The following is a 16734-nucleotide window of genomic DNA, read 5'->3' on the forward strand; positions in this document are numbered from 1 at the left end:
CTAATTATTTTAATCTCTAAGCCTTCTAAGTTACCTGCTAAGTAGATTCTAGATACTGCTAACGTTTAAAACGCTCTCTTTATAGAGGCGTAGTATAAGCTTCTGTTTTAGTTTAAGCAGAAATACTTATTTAATATTCTGCTTATTATTATAGATAATACTAGATAGAGCACTATTAATCTAACTAGCTCTAATCTAGTAATAATAATTAGTAATAGTAAAGCTAATCTTAAGTTATTAAGATTAGAAGCTTAGGTAAGAGAGCTTAATAAGTATATTACTAAAACTTAATCTAGTCTTAAGAAGATTAAGAAGGCTAAAGCTAATAAATTAGCACGCTTAAAGAAGCTTTATATTAAATAAGAAGAGCACTTTATAAAGAATAAAGCTAATTAAGAAGCGCGTCTAAAAGATATTTCTTAACCTATTATAGTTAAGTCTATTAAGACTAGTACTATAGCAAAGCCTTATAAAGATTAATTAAAGTATTCTACCTTTAGAGAGACTAAGCAAGGTCTAATTTACTCTTCTTTCTAAACTTCTTAGTAGTCTTAGCAGCTTTCTAATGCTAATTCTTAAGTTTCTAGATTAGTTAAGTTAAATCGTTAGCTTACTGCTGCTGCCTAGAGTTAGAGTGCTTATAATAATTAACTAGCGCTAACTTCTTCTACTTCTAAGTTTAGTAGTAGTAATTAAGCTAACTATAGTAGTACTACTATCTCTTTAACTAGTAGTAAGAAAGTTATGCTACTTAGTACTTCTACTCTACTACTTAATCTATTCTTCTTTAAGCTTCTTAGTATAAATAATTCTACTACTAACCTTTTTCTTATTATAAATTTAGTAGATTACTTTAGCTATAGCTACGCTAATTACTACTTATTAGATAATAAAGATATGCGTTACTTTAAGTAGAGTAATAAGCTTTCTTTTATTCTATATAAGAATAAGAATAGTAAAGTAAGAGAAGCGTCTTAATTGCTATAGAGTTACTAAAGATTTACTCTCTACTGCTTTAGATATTTATAATTACTACTATATCTTAGCTTAACTTAATCGTAATAAGCATTATACTTCTATACTTTTTATTATAGAGAATTTGCTATATTTTATGCAGATAGCTTTAGACTTTCTTAACTAAGTATCTCTATTTAATCTTCTTGCTATTAAGTAAACTTTTTCTTTCTTAACGCTTTAGGCGTAGTTTTTCTTACTTCTTATATAGATATGCTAAATTAAATAATCTTTTTAGAGTAGTAGATAGTTAAAAAGGCCTCTTTTTGCTCTACTTAAGCTTTCTTAGTCTTAAAGGCTCTTTTTAATAGTAATTAAGCTAATGCTATTATATCTTACTGCTATTAACTATAACTAATCTAACTATATTCTTAAGATTTAGAAGCTACTTAAAGTAATTAAATTATTAATAGATAAGAGCTTTAGTTAGTCTATCTGCTAGCATTTTCTTTATTAGTAAGTACTCTACTAAGAATAATTCTTTTGCGTATTCTTATCTAAGCTATATATTTTATATATTAATATATTAAAGATAGGTAGTAATTTACTTATTTTAACTAATAATAAGTCTAATTATTTGCTAGTTATTACACTAAATCTTCTATAAATTGCCTAGATTAAATATAAGTTTATTAAAGAATCTTTTTAAGGCTATAGTTTTCTTTGTAACATGCTTAAGTGCAATAAGCTTAGCCTTAGTTATAGAGGTTATTACTATACTTTGCTAAGCAGCTTTCTATAAGATAGCTTCTCTAAAGAGTATAGCTATATATCTATAAGATAAGCGCTAGGTAATTAAGTTATCTACAAATAATACGTCTCTATATATTATAAGGTTAGAACTATTATAATTGCTGTATTAGATCGCTTTCTATTATATATAATATAGATATATAATAACTTAATTAATTATGCTTATATATATTTAGCTAGAATTAGTTAGATAGTATAACAGCTTTAATACTGCAAAAGCTATATCTAAGTATAGTATTATTATAGTATATAATGCTAATCTAACCTTTTTCTAGTAAAGCTTAACTTCTTACTTAGTAGCTTCTCTCTTAAACTTCTTAAGCTCTTCTAATAGTAGAGAAGTAGCTAGAAAGATTCTATTAATTAAGTTAAACTTCTTTGCAATCTTCTTAATATAGGTATTATAAACTAGCGTAATTATTCTCTTTTCTTAGTTTCTAATAATTCTTATATCTAAGAACTACTCTGCTAGCTCTTATTCTTATATCTTATACTTTATAGTAATCTTAATCTATAGGTCTTTTGCAAAAGCTTTATAAGCTTTATAATATAGTAAAAGGATATTATTAACGTAGAAAAGTATTAGAACTTTCTTATCTTTATTAAAGAAGAGGCAGAGTTCTTCTTTTAATAAGATAAGGCCTAATAGTTAGAGTGTTTCTAAAAACTTCTTATACTATAGAAGTAATAAGTCTCTTATACTGTAAAGTGCTTAATTAAGCTTAACGCATATTCTAGGTTTCTTAAAACTATTAGAAAGCTTATATAGTATAGAGTTCTTCTTTATAATTATTATATTAAGAAATACTTCTATTACGTTATTTTGCATAACTTTTAGATTAAAGTAGGCAGCTATAGCTATTGCTGCTTAAAATAATCTTGCTGCTAAGGTAGCAGTATAAGTTAAATTAAGTAAGTCTTTTTCTTAAAGATCTTCTTATATAACTATACGTGCTTTGCACTTTAAGTAGTATACTATCTTAATTAAACTTATAGATCTAAACTTACTTTAATAGAATTAGTTAGATTATTGCTTCGCTTATTAGCTAAATTATTTAGATATCTTTCTTATAAAGCTATTTAATCTCTTATCCTTATTGCAGCTTTTAAACTACATCCTTATATTTATATTAAAGAAATTATTTCTAAGTGTTAAGTAAGTCTAGAAGCTTATTTTAGTATAGTTAGATTAACTTTAGTATTTAATTAGTTAGAGTAGCTGCTATAATTACAGCATTTATAGATTTATAACTCTTTTAATTATCTTACGCTCTTCTTACGCCTAGTAAGAAAGTATTCTAAAAGTTAGCCCTAATAAAACTATTATTATTATCTAGATTAGTAATTAGTGTATATACTCTAGTACCTATACTCTCCTATCTAGTTATCTTAATTACTATCTTTCTTTCTTCTGCGCAAAGGTAGATAGATACTTATTTCTTAATTATTTTCTAGTGCTTTGCTTTATTACTTCTAGCTTATTCTCTAAGTACGCAGAGTTTATAGCTCTATTATATCTAGATTAGAAGAAGTTATTTATTATAAGTGCTAGCATGCTTAAATAAGTAACTTATCTGCTTTATCTAGAGTATTTAAGTTAAGTTCTCTAGATTAAGTAGTAGAGCAGGTAATATGCTGCAGTATTACTCTCTATAATCTAATCTAATTACTAAAGTAAGATAGGCTAGCTCTACTAGCTAAATGCATCTACTATTAGCAATCTTCTCTTATACTTTAAGTATTATACCTAAAGTTTTTCTCTATATTATCTAGCTTAGGTATAGATTCTAAGGTTATAAGCTAATTTTAATCTTTTAGAGATTCTGCGCGAATTCTTAGTTAATTGCTAGCTATACTATTATCTTACGCAGTTTCTTTCTATATAACTCTCTAATTATTTAGTTAGCTAGCTATCTAATTAGTTTATATACTTAGTTTACCTCTAAGATTGCTCTTAGTATCTCTTCTAACCTTATTAGTTTACTACTCTTCTAGATATAATCTATTCTTAATAAAGAGGCTTAGATTATCTAGCTTACTATTATGCAGGATATTAGCAATCTTAAGCGCTAATTTCTTTTCTATATTCTTATTGTTCTTTTCTTAAAAGAAATAACTTTTATTAAACCTAATATTGCAAGTTATAATAATCTAGTTAAGTCAACCAGATCTATATTCTATAGATATTTAAGGCTTAATAGCCTACTAAGTATCTAATATAACTTCTAGACATTAGTTTTAAAAAACCTATATCTTATACTAGCTGCTTAATCTAAATTTAATAGATAAGCTTAATAGCTGTACGTATATATACTACTCTAATCTAGGCGTAGATTAGCTATTCTTAATTAAATAACTGCTAGTTCGTAGTATCTAAAGTATTATTAAAACTAGGAATTAAGAATCTTATTTAGTAATTAATATCTATATATTACTATTAAGCTTATCCTATAAAGCTAAGCAGCTATATTTAGTATCTCTAGCTAAAGCTTATTAAGTAGTTTTGCGCTTATACGCATTTTTATTGCCTTTATAATTATTTTCTATTCTGCATACTTAGCTAAGCTATTTAGCTTATAAGTATAAGATAGAGTAGCTTTAATAGCAATTCTATTTTTATCTACTTATTTCTTAAATCTTAATTATTCTCTCTATAGTTACGTTGCCTAATTACTATCTTAGTATATCTCTATAATTAAAAGGTTATATTTTATTCTTACTCTCTAGTAGTATCTTTTAATAACTTTTATAATCTTAAGTAGTAACTTTAATAGAAGATTATTATTCTTAATCTTTCTAGAATAATTATCCTTTATTAGCAATAACTATTACTTTTCTAATTATTCTAAATATATATTAAATAAGTCTTATAAGATCTAATAGAAGAGTTAAGATAATCTCTCTTTTAGTCTTCTTAAGATTATCTATAAGGCGTATACTATTATATAATATTTATAATTAATTCTTCTAATACTAGTAATCTTAATATTTTATGCATATTTAGTTAAAGCTTATAGTGCTCTTTGCTTAAGATAACCTAATTATTAGTGCTATATTTGCTTATTACTATCTCTTCTTTATAGATAATATAATCTTAGTATAGCTTTTATAATAGTAGAGACTAGAGAATAGAAAGACTTAATTAATTCTAAAAAGTTAAGGTTATACTTTCTAATAAGCGTATAGAGTAACTTATTCTTAGATAGGTTACTATATTAGAGCGTTTAATCCTAACTAGTATACTAGACGTTTTCTTAATCTTAAAGTCTTGCTTCTAAGATAATATTAAAGTAGAAACTCTTAATAACCTTTACGTTAGTAAGTATAAGGTCTACTATATATAGCTTATTTAGTTTAAGTATTAGGTTTCTTATAATCTAAGTACTAATACTATTAATAGATAAGTGTTAGGTTTCTGCCTTAACGCACTCTCTATTTATAGTCTTAATAAATGTTCTCTTCTTAATTAGGCTCTAATTATTTACTAAGTAGACGCATACTCTACTATTAAGAATTATAGATTAATATAGTAAGTGCTAATTAAAAGTAGTACTATAGACCTTTAGTAACTTCTTTATAAAGAGAGTTAGATTAATTAAGCTTACTTAAATAGCAATAGAGTAATCTTTATCTAATCTTTTCTTTCTTAGAGTAGTAGACTAACCTAACTTTTTAATCTATTTACAGAGATCTTGCTATTTAGGCTTATTATACTATTCTAAGATCTTTTTCTTATCTATATTATTAAGCTTAATTAGATTACTAAGAGCTAATTCTATTACTGCTGTTTAAAGCTTAAAATAGGTAATTAGTTTCTAATAATAAAACTTATCTAATTAGAGCTTTTGTAGGTAAGACCTAATGTATAGGGCATACTTTTAGGCCTTTTTTAGTTTTTCTAGTTAAGCTATTTTAAGTAGTTTGCCTATTTAGAGTTAGTACTGCAAAGATTAATAGTCTCTTTTCTTTTTTAGCGTTTCTAGATTACTTACTTAGCATAGCGTTAAACACTATAGTAATATTATCTAATATTAAATCGTTCTTTTCTAGAGATGCCTTTTCTATAACTTCTGCTTGATTTCTATTAAGCTTATTCTAAGGCATATTTTGCTATAATTATCTTAAGAAAGTTAGTAAGAGTAATAGTCTCTTTAATCTCTAGAACGTTATACGTCTAAGCTTAGGCATAGAGAGTTTACTATTTATTAAACTACTTCTCTAGCTTAATTCTGCTATGCTTAGCTTTATCTAGGTAAGCTTAGTACTCTTATCTAATTTAATTCTAAGTTATAGCCTTACTTAGAGCTAGCTAATCTTTAAGTAGTTTAAGTTATAATTAGAGGCTTAAGTTATCTGTTTAGAAAAGCCTAATCTATATTAGCTTAAGAAGGTCTAGTAAGACTATTTTTATAATCTAGTCTTAGAGGTTTGCAAGTGCAGCAGCTTTTTAAGACTATTTAGCAGTAAGAACTTTCTATTATTAGACTCTCTTGTTTAGAGTAGCAAATAAGTATAGGTTAGGTTATAGTTAAGTATTATATAATATAAACTCTAAATTAACTTAACCTATACCTAAACTTTCTAGCTAGAATAGGTATAAGTTAGGTTATAGTTATAGATATTTAGGTTATAGTTAAGTATATTATGTAATAGGGTTAAAGTTAAAGTTAAGTATTATATAAGCAAAAATTTAATAATTTTTTTTATTCTCTCTAAAGCATCTATACTACTAAATTATGTAATTTAGAAGATTAAATTTTTGCTTACATAATACTTAATTATATAGTTAAGTATTATATAATAAAATTGACCTAGGTTAACCTAGACTTAACTTTTCTTATATAATACTTAACTTTAACTTATATAGTCTTAGCATTAACTTAACCTTAGTTAACCTATACTTAACTATACCTTAACTTATACCTATATATAAGTTATCTATACCTATTTGCTAGCCTGCTCTCGTTATAGTTAGCTAATAAAACTTTATAGGCTTTAATATCTTTAATATATTCTTATAAAGACTTTTTATAATTAGCTTTTGCTTTATTAGTAACTCTAGTAGGAGGATCCTTTAGCTTAACTAGCTTAGTAGATAATCCTAGGTATAAGAGAGCGTTATTAAGAAGATTAGGTTGCAATAAGCTATCTAGATTAATATAGTCCTATACTTACTTTCTAATAGCGTAAACTTTAAGCTAAATATACTATACTAGCTAGTCTTTATAAGCTTAAAGAGTAACTATAGAAAGAAGTTTTATCTAGTCTGTTTAGTCTATTTAGACTAATGTTATTAGGATAATTTAAGAGGTTTAAGAGGAATAAGAGTAGTAGAATAATTAATTTAAGTACTTAGCAAATATAAGATGCATAGTAGAGAATTAACTCTATAATCCTATAGCGCTAGGCTTATAACTGTTATAGCTAAGCAAACTTAAGAGAAAAGATTATATTAATTACTGCTCTTCTAATATATTAGAAGAGCTAGCTTAAATATATAAACAGATTGCAGAGAAATGTTAGTCTACTTTCTAAGCTTAGTCAGCTTAGTTATATAGATTAGTACTTTACTATTCTCGTGTATTAATACTGCAACATAAGAGAATATCTTACTTATTAAGAAGCTAGACTTATTAAAGTTATATATATTCTTATCTATAACTCTATACTTCTTCTTTATACTCTAAACTAGTGTAAACTAGAGCTAGATAATTACTAAGTTCTTATAAGTAGCTTACTAGCAATTATATAGATAGCTCTAGCATATTTATAGCTTAGAAGTACGCTTAATAAAGTTATTAACTTAGTTCTTACTAATAAGCTTACTAGTGTGCTCTCTAAGTAGTCTATTAGCTATATCTTATATATCTGCCTTTAAGATAGACAGACTATATATAGAATACTTAATTATACGCTCTATAATTACCTTCTCTTCTAGTTTTATAAGGCGCTTTACTTTTAGCTTCTAGTTATATTAAGAAAAGTACTCTATATAATAGTCTTAGATAGTACTTTAAAGAACGTTATAGATAGCTATAGCGCGTTATTTACTTTAGATCTACTTTAATTAAATATTAGAGATAGTAAGCTATATATCTTCTTTAGTATAGATCTTTTAAGCTTAGTATTATTAAGATATTATATATTATTACTGCGCAGCTGTTTTAGTAGAGTAAGATAGCTAAGTTACTTAGATAGCTAAGTTACTTATAAACTACGTTATATAAGTTATTAGAAAAGTATACTTACTATTTATAAGAAGATTATATACTATAGCTAAATTAACTATGCATAGTACTATTATTTAGGAGACTTATTAAATCTCTAATATTAAGATAGAATCTAAGTTAACTAAGCGCCTAATAGCTATTTACAAAGATTTATAGTATTTCTTAACGTAAAATATATATTTATATACAGATTACTAGCAGGCGTATACTTAGCTATTATTGCAGTTTATTATGCCTCTTTTTTTCTTTTATAACTAATTACTTATTCTAGATAGGAATCTAGCAAATCTTTTAAAGAACTAATTAGCATTATTTCTAAATAATCTAGCTTCTACTTTAGCTTTAGCTGCATTTAAATACGTAAATTAGTAACTATTAGAGGCTTAGTACTTTCTACTAAGCTCTAGCAAATATTATAAGAAAGAGAACTAACTAAGTTATCTCTATAGAACTTCTAGACCTTACTTTAAGATACTTTAACAGATCTATTATAAGCTACTTTAATATTTAATTCTAAGCTATATTATTAAGTTCTAAATGTTATTAGATAGATATATACTGTATTATAATAATCTTTATTTAGCTAAGGCAAGATATACCTACGATAAAAGCCTCTATTACAGAATATCTACTTTTCGCCTATAAGTCTAAAATTAAAACAATAGCAGGTAATGCTATTAAATCTATTTAAATTAGATTAAGGCACTCTAGTAGAGATATTCTAGTCTCTTAAAATCTTAAAATATAGAAGATTAAACTATCTAGATTAAGTAACTTTTTTAACTACTCTATGCCTTAATTACCTATATATAGCACTAATGCTTTATTACTTTACTCTTAATTCTACTTTATTAGACTATAAAGCTCTAAAGGTATTTTATTTAATTACTCTATACTATATTAAGTTACTTTAGCTTATAGAGAACTAAGAAAATATAATCTAAAGTTAATTTTTCTTATAATTTTGCAAATTCTGCCTAATATAAGCACTAAATATAGCGTAGATAGATAATAGGTTCCTATATATATGCTTAGCTCTCTATAGATAATTAAGACTAGAGAAACTACTCTATTCTTCTTATAGATATCTATAAAGAAGTAATAGAAAGAATATTTTTTATTATAGCATACTTATATAATTAGAGTACAGCGTCTTAGTATATACTAGCACTTATAGGATAAGATTAAAGGCTTACCTCTAGTTTATTATAAGTATAGCTCTATAATACGTATATTCTTAGTAACTACTTTAATCTTATCTAAGAATCTAAGCTCTAGACTTAGTTACGCTTAGATTCTATTTATATTGCTTTAAGTTAGGCTTTTAATATATAGACTAAGAGACTTATAAAATGCAAATTTCTACTAAGGACTAATATAAGCATAGTATTAAGAATAACCTTCTGCTTCTAAAGATTTCTCTAGCTTCTATATAAGCTTAGAGAGAATATTTACTATTACGTATTATTTAATAAAAGATAAAAGATCTATAGAAGCCTTATCTATAGCAATAGCTTACTTAAAAAATAGAAGCATAACTAAAGAGGCTTATAATAGTTCTATAAGCTTACTTTACCTTTAATAGAATCTCTACTAAGACTTTAAATATCTAGAATATTTCTTATCTATGAGCAAGTCTATTTAGAAGCATTAGAAATAGTCTATAGAATAAAGGTACTTATAATAATAATTACGTCTATAAAAGATAGTCTCTATAACCTTAATAAAGACTAGTTGCCTAATATTAGTTACTTCTTATGCATTAGAATTAATCTTTTACTTACTTACTATACGTTAGATATAATTCTTAGTCTTATAGAGATTATCTCTAAATGTTTTTGCTATATTGCAACGCTTCTTTAAGAACGTGCCTTAGAGCTCTAGTTTCTAGAGATTAGATTTAGAACTTATAGTCGTTCTATTAGACTAGCTAGATATAAGAATATAATTAAATATAAGGATATTTTAGAGAGAATGTAAGAATTCTTAGAAAACTTCTCTAGAGCTAGAATAAAGATTAGCACAGAGAGAGAGCTGCTAAATATCTGCTAGAGTATTAGTAAAACGTTAGAAGAAGGCTAAAGACTATAGTTATATATGCACGTACTTTTATGCTTGCTCTCTTAAGCAGGTATAGAAACGTGTTTGTTATAAACCTAAGATAGGCGCTAAGGATGCAGACTGTACTTTAGTAGTAGGAAATTGTTAGCATATAGGCTGCAAGCTTTATGTTTGGTAAGGTCTATCCCTAGGTAGCGAGACGCCCCCCGTTACGAGACAAAGCGCAGGTACTTTGAGAAAAACTAACTCTAGTTTTTTAGGCACGTTAGGTTTGCGTATAGTCTTCTGTTAATAGTTTCTAAGCCTATAGAAGACTGCTACTGTACAACTAGATACCACAATTACAATAGGGTTGACGCCTGCAAGCCTGATGCACAGGAGCCTTCTGTTGCGCATAAATCCACGCCTGTACTACACAGCGTTGCCCTTGGACTTTGGAAGGCTTTCATACCGACAGACTCAATCTATTTAGGCTTCTGAACATCACTCCTGGAGCGGTAAGTTACTATCAGCACTGTGGCGATCGTTGCGCGCTGATTCATGCATGGTCGATTGATTGATTGATTGATTATATCCTACTCGGTTTCAGCCGCGCTTTCCGCAGCTATGCCCGGCTGACAGGCTTGGCGGACAGCCGACGCGTCGCGGAAACGTTGTTCCGCGCCGCCCCACGTCACCCCCGAGGGCCATCTGTCCCCAGAGGCTTGCCGCTTCCCCTCAACCACTATCTAAATATGCTTTGCCGGGCCCATCTAGCTACTGGTTCTACTAATTGAATACTGCGCTTCTAGGTTCGTAGAGGCAGGTGCCTCATCTTTGCGGCCGCGATACTTCCAGTCTCCCCCCAGCACTCGGCTGTCGTTTACGCGTCTCTGATCCCCACTTGCCTAAGGATCTGCGTCTGCTCTATAAACTCGATGGCTTTGGTGGCTAGCTGTGGCTTGTTCAGGACGGCCCGGAGGTTGTGTCGTCCAGAGAGGTTGCCGAATACCTGGTCGCGGAGGTCCTTGTAGATCCCGCAGCGGAGGAGGATGTGCGCAGCCGTCTGTCTCCTTTCCCCACATGCGCACCGTGGGCTGATGACTTCCGGTACTCTTCGGTTGAAGAGGAAGTCGTTGAGTCCAATCTTCTCTGTTCGCATCTGTACTAATAAGGCACTCTCGCGTTTGCTGAGCCCTTGATAGAGTTGTAGCACTTTCTTGGTAGGTCGTGGTGTGAGTCTGTGCGTTGCTCTGCCTTTGGTATTAGCCCTCCAGCTGTCTGCCCATGTTCTCTCTGCCTGTGTCTTGCACCATCTCCTGAGTGTGGACTTCAGTGGGAATAGTTTTGGAGGGGCTTCTGCTGGTGGCTGTCTGCGACCATCTGCTCTCCATCCAGTTGCTTCCTTGGCGGCAATGTCGGCCGCTTCGTTTCCAGGGATTCCGACATGGGCTGGTATCCATCGGACGGTAACCGGTCGTCCTTTGTCCTGGAGCCGCTGGACCTGTCGTGCAATCTCCTCGAGAATGTAGGCTCCTGATCTCCCTTCCGCCTTCGTTATGGACCAGATGGCGGCTTGGTTATCCGTATAGACGGCGATGTCTCTGCGCTTGCCGCCTCTTTCTACGTACTGCTCAGCTATCTGCAGTGCTAGGCTAATTCCTTGTAGCTCAGCTGCGTATACTGTCGATACCGTGGTTGCTCCCATGTGTACCGCGCGGGTCTCTTGGATCAGTGGGCACACTGCCGCTGCTCCTGTCTCACCATCTATGCCGCTGCCGTCTGTGTAGATGCTGAGGCATCGCCCTGAGTCGTTCTCTATATCGTGTCGGTTCCGTGCCTTCTCTGCAGTGGCTTCTATGTGTGTAGCCGGGCCCTCTCGCCATGGCGTGGTCATAAACGGCGGGATGGGCTCCTGCTCATCGAAGCCATGGCTTCGTCGGTTCTTCATGTCGTTGTAGATCTTCTGCCACGAGTCGATGTGCCCTATGCGTTTTCTTGTGCTTGTAGGCTGTGGGCTGTCTTTCTGGATGCCTGACATGTCTGTCATTGCCTGGCTCGAGAGGAGCCGAGTGATAGCGTCCGCATTGTGCCTCCAGATTTGCTGTTCAATGGGTAGGAGGTAGGCCTCAACGTTCAGCGCGGCGTGCGATGTGGCTCGGTATGCTCCGCATATGACCCTTGCCGCTCTGGCCTGGATCCCCTGTAGGATGTCCAACGTCTTTTGGGTATACGTTCCTCCTCTCGTGTTGGCATTATACCAGATAGAGCAGGCGTACATCATCTGTGGGAGCGCTGTGCCTTCGTATATCCTTCGCAGGTCCAGCAAACCTATACCCCAGGCGGAACCCCCAAGGCAGCTCAGTGCGTTTACTGTCTTCATTGCTTTCTGTCTGACCGCTTCTATGTGTTCTTTCCAGCGCAGCTTGGTGTCCATCGTTAATCCTAGGTATTTGCACGTTGTCTCTGGTTTTATCTCGCCCCATTCTGTCTGAATTGGTCTTGTTCTATCGATCCGCGTTAGTGACCTTGTGAAATGGGTCAGCTGGAACTTGTCAGGGGCGAAGATCGAGGCGTGGGTACTGGCCCAGCGCTGTGCTTTCTCCATTGCTTTGCTTAGTGTGATGCAGGTCTCTTCGGTTGTTCCACCCCAGGTGAGGATGGCTACATCGTCTATGTATCCGGTCGACATGGTATCGGATTCTTGATTGCATTCGTCGATAAGATCCGCGTTGTAGAAGAGGTAAAGGATAGGCGATAGGGGAGAGCCTTGTGGTATGCCTGTGTTTATGGTGTACTCTCTGGATTGAAACCCGTCGATGGCTATTCTGGTCCTCCTGGCGCTTAGGAAGCTTGCGATCCATCGAACTGTCTTTTCGTCTACTCTCCTTTTCCGTAAGTTGTGGAGCAGTCGTTTGTGTGATACATTGTCAAAGGCGCCGGAAACGTCGAGTAGCAAAAGGCTGGCCACCTGCGATGGTTTCTTGTTCCATGCTTCATATATTTTCTTCGTGACGAGATGTAGCGCGTGTTCTGTTGAGCGCATCTTTCTACCACCCATGTGGGTTGTTGGGAGCACATGATGCTTTTCTGTCAGGTGGCTAAGTCGTCGGGCAATTATAGCGTCCATGATCTTCCCCATCGTGTTCATCAGAGCTATTGGGCGGTATGATTTGGGTACCGTATAGTTCTCTTTGCCGGGCTTGCGCAATACTACTGTGGTTGACTCTCTGAAGTGCTCTGGGCAATATCCTAGGTGTAGACTTCGGTTGAACACCCTTACTAGGTGAGGGGTGAGTAGTCGTGATCCTGCCTGTAATGCTCGGTTTGCAATGCCGTCTGGGCCTGGGGCCTTGAGCGGTGATGCTGTACGGATAGCATCAGCAACCTCTTTCTCTATGATTGGCGGCATCTCGATTTGCCCCCTGTACTCCGCTGCGCGTATATCTTCCAGATCCGCATCCGGGGGTATTAGAAAGAAAATATCCCGGAAGAGGTCTGCCTTGTCGCTTGGCTCCGCGATCTCCTGTTGTGTTGTCGGGTGTCGTAACGTTGGTGTAACTCTTGGGGCCTCGTTACCCCTTGTCTTAGCCCATTTGGCAAGTCTCCACAACTTCTCCGGCGATTCGGCTGCTTCTTCGACTCGCTCTCTGTGTATTTTTGTCAAGGCTTTTCTGATCGTTCTTGCTTTTCGGTTCCTGGCCGTTCGGTATGCTTCCCATGACTCCTGCGTACTGTGTTGGCTGTGTAGCCTCTTCAACCTTTTCGCCTCTGCGAGGACCTCTTTGCATTTATCATTCCATCCTTCCCGGGACTGTGGTACTACGATTACCTCTGGGATCCCTTTTTCGATCGCTTGTTTGATAGCTGTCACTATTTCTTGGACATAATTGTTTAGGGCTACTTTCGTTTCAGGCCTGCGGGGCGGTGGCAATGTGTCCTTAAGCGCTTTAGTATATTTCTTTATGTCTAGCCGCTTGTAGTTCCTCCGCGATGCTCTTTCCAGCTGTTGTGTGGTCATGTCCAGTGTGGTGCTGATTGGTAAGTGGTCTGAATCGTGGTCGAGGTCCCGGGTTATTTCGCTGCTGATCACTCTGTCTACTAGTCCCATTGTCACCAGGCAGAGGTCGATGGTCGATCGCCAGTTCGCTTCTTCAAACGTAACTGTGCCAATAGGCAGTGTGTTGTTTAGGTCAAAGTCTTCTATTATGGCCACTAGCTCCTCGGATTCTGCGTGTATACGTCTCACTGCGGGCCCTCCCCAGAGAGGGTGGTGCAGGTTGAAATCTCCCAAGAGTATCTGCTCCATTTCCTGATGTTCGCGGAGGATTGCACGACTGTCATCAAGTGCTGACTCTGCATTTGTGAGGTGTGTTGCCGGGTTGTATACGTTGTGTACGGCCAGTTGTCGCCTTTCTCGCCCTTCCCCGGTTAGGTCGAGGACGATAGAGCAGACGTCTCCGGTTTTCTCCTTGAATCTCCACTTGCTGTGGTCTAATCTCCTATTCACGAAGAAGCAGACTCTCGCCGGACGTCCTCTATTCCCTGCTGGATAGCAGAGATGGAAGACGTCTTTTGCTGGATGGTGGGTAGTTGCTGCGTATGGGTTCCACCATGGTTCTTGGATTGGCCAGGATGTCGTACTCATGGACCCGAGGGTCTCGAAGTAGAGTCGCCATCACTGTATCTCTTGACTTGTGGACGTTGTACTGTAGTATGCTCAGGGTGTTCTGTTGATTCATGCTTCCGTTTCAGAATCGATATCCATTTGTTGGGTGGTCTCTTGCGTACTCCGGGCATTACCGCTGATTGCCTCCATGGCCCTTCTGGATGGAACTATGTTCCTCTGTGGCCTTTGGCTAGCAGAGTTCCGTGGTGGTCGGTTTTCCTGGTCGTTTTGTTCTACGGCAGTTCCATTATTCGCTCTCTTCTGTCCTCTCCCAGGGCGGGAGTTGCTCCTAGTAACCCGGGTAAATTGTGAGGGTGTGACAGTCTGGCCCAGTGGGTTCCTCCGTGTGGTGGCCGGCGTATCCGGTTGGGTCCTTGGGTTCGTCGGCTCCGTTACTGGGTGGTATTGTGGCCGCATCTCGTAGGCGACTTTAGCCTTGAGGATCTCGTCCTTCCTGGTTGGGCATTGGCGACTCCATGCTTCGTGGTCGCCCCTGCAGGTCGCACATTTCCTTGGTATCTCCCGGTTCGATCTTGATGGGCAGTTCCGGGTGTCGTGTTCTTGCGCACAGTAGCCACATGCTGTTGTTGCCTTGCACTAGCTTTCTATATGGCCGTATTTTTGGCACTTAAAGCACTGCTTCACGCGACACTGCCTCTCATATCGTTTGCATTGGAAGACCTTGCCTTGCTAGATTAATCCTTCGTCGATTATCTTGTTTGCGTCCTCTAGTCTTGTAAACTCGATGGTTATAGTTGACGCAGACTTTGCAGATGCATCTCTGGTGAGCCACCCTATATATTTAATCTCTGCCTAGGGTATGAATGGTCTATTGTCCTGCAGGATTTGAGCTCTGTTTTGTTCGAATTTTCCTATGTCCATTGTGCTGGTGCGGATGCCGTGCGCAAGTACGCTATACGTTGGGATTCGCACTGTGGCTCCTGTTCCAATTCGGTGTGCCTAGTCATCCGCGAACTGTCGCAGTGCCTCGACTTCATTGCTTGCTGCTGTTTTGATACTTAGGTCTCCACTTTTCAACTGATTCGCAGAGACGATCTTCACGTTTACTATATTTTCGTTTCCGCTCTGGTCAATGGCTCGTTCCACATGGGCTTTAAGGTTTCCAGGATTCATGGCCCTTAGGCTTTGTACAGTGAATGGATCTCTAATATTTATGATGACCTCGCGCTGGATCTGCGCTGACGGTGCTTTAAGAGCCTGTGTAGTGTATGTACCTGCCGGTGGGAGGTTCCTGGCTGCTACAGCAGCGTAAGACACCTGTCCGATTGCTTGTTCCTGTAGTCTTCTGTTCTTGATGTCTCTCGTCATCTCCATAACGTTTCTGCCTACTTCCGTGGCTTCCCTTGCTGCCACCCCCACCTCCTTTATTCTCTCTCCGTTCTGCTGTATGTTTGTCGCCGATCGCTGTGCTATTTCCTTCGTCTTTAAGATTTGGTTCTTGATTTCTCCGAGTGCCTGCACTGTGTTTTCTGCGTTGATTTTGGCTTCGGTCTGTGCGATCTTGAGTGCGTCGCTCAATGCGCTGAGGTCGGGGGTGTGCTGCACTTTCAGGACAAACGTCAGCGAACCGCGGATAATGTCACCGACTACGTCCGCTGGCACGGATTGGCTGCCACTGCGCTCGATGAGGTGCAGTATTTCGTGGGCGAATGCGCTGAGATTTGTGGCATGCTCGCGTAGTGGGGTTGGCCAGGTATCCCTATGAGGCCACGGAGTCGCCATTGCTCCTCAGTAACAGTGGGCGCTGCTCCTGGGTGATGGCTAGCCGGAGGGCGTATCAAGAGGACGTCAACGTGCGATAAACTGCGTCAATTCCAAGAAGTACGTTTCTCGCTGTTGTAGTGTTTTGATTCATGCATGGTCGCCACCCTAGTCGGTACTTGCAACGGAACTAGTTTCCTAACATAGCTAGTGCGCTTACAACCCTGCACTTTAAATACAGGTAGCGTGTAATGTATTATAAGTTTAGAGGCTAGGTCTTATAGCTGTGCAGCTTATTACTGCTAA

The 16734-nt window shown here is 35.9% G+C and overlaps 2 protein-coding genes across 2 annotated transcripts; both read right to left on the minus strand.

Moving 5' to 3' along the window:
• Positions 1-10920: 10920 nt before the first annotated feature.
• SNOG_16556 (hypothetical protein) lies at positions 10921-12729 on the minus strand (the record flags this gene model as incomplete). The annotated part of the gene is made up of 1 exon (XM_001806611.1): positions 10921-12729. One exon carries the CDS (start codon positions 12727-12729, stop codon positions 10921-10923), a length of 1809 nt encoding a protein of 602 aa, XP_001806663.1.
• A 2937-nt stretch (positions 12730-15666) lies between these two features.
• SNOG_16557 (hypothetical protein) lies at positions 15667-16449 on the minus strand (the record flags this gene model as incomplete). Its single annotated transcript, XM_001806612.1, has 1 exon — positions 15667-16449. One exon carries the CDS (start codon positions 16447-16449, stop codon positions 15667-15669), a length of 783 nt encoding a protein of 260 aa, XP_001806664.1.
• Between the last annotated feature and the right edge of the window lie 285 nt (positions 16450-16734).

This window comes from Parastagonospora nodorum (assembly GCF_000146915.1).
Source record: "Parastagonospora nodorum SN15 chromosome Unknown scaffold_51, whole genome shotgun sequence".
NCBI classification, from domain to species: Eukaryota; Fungi; Ascomycota; class Dothideomycetes; order Pleosporales; family Phaeosphaeriaceae; genus Parastagonospora; species Parastagonospora nodorum.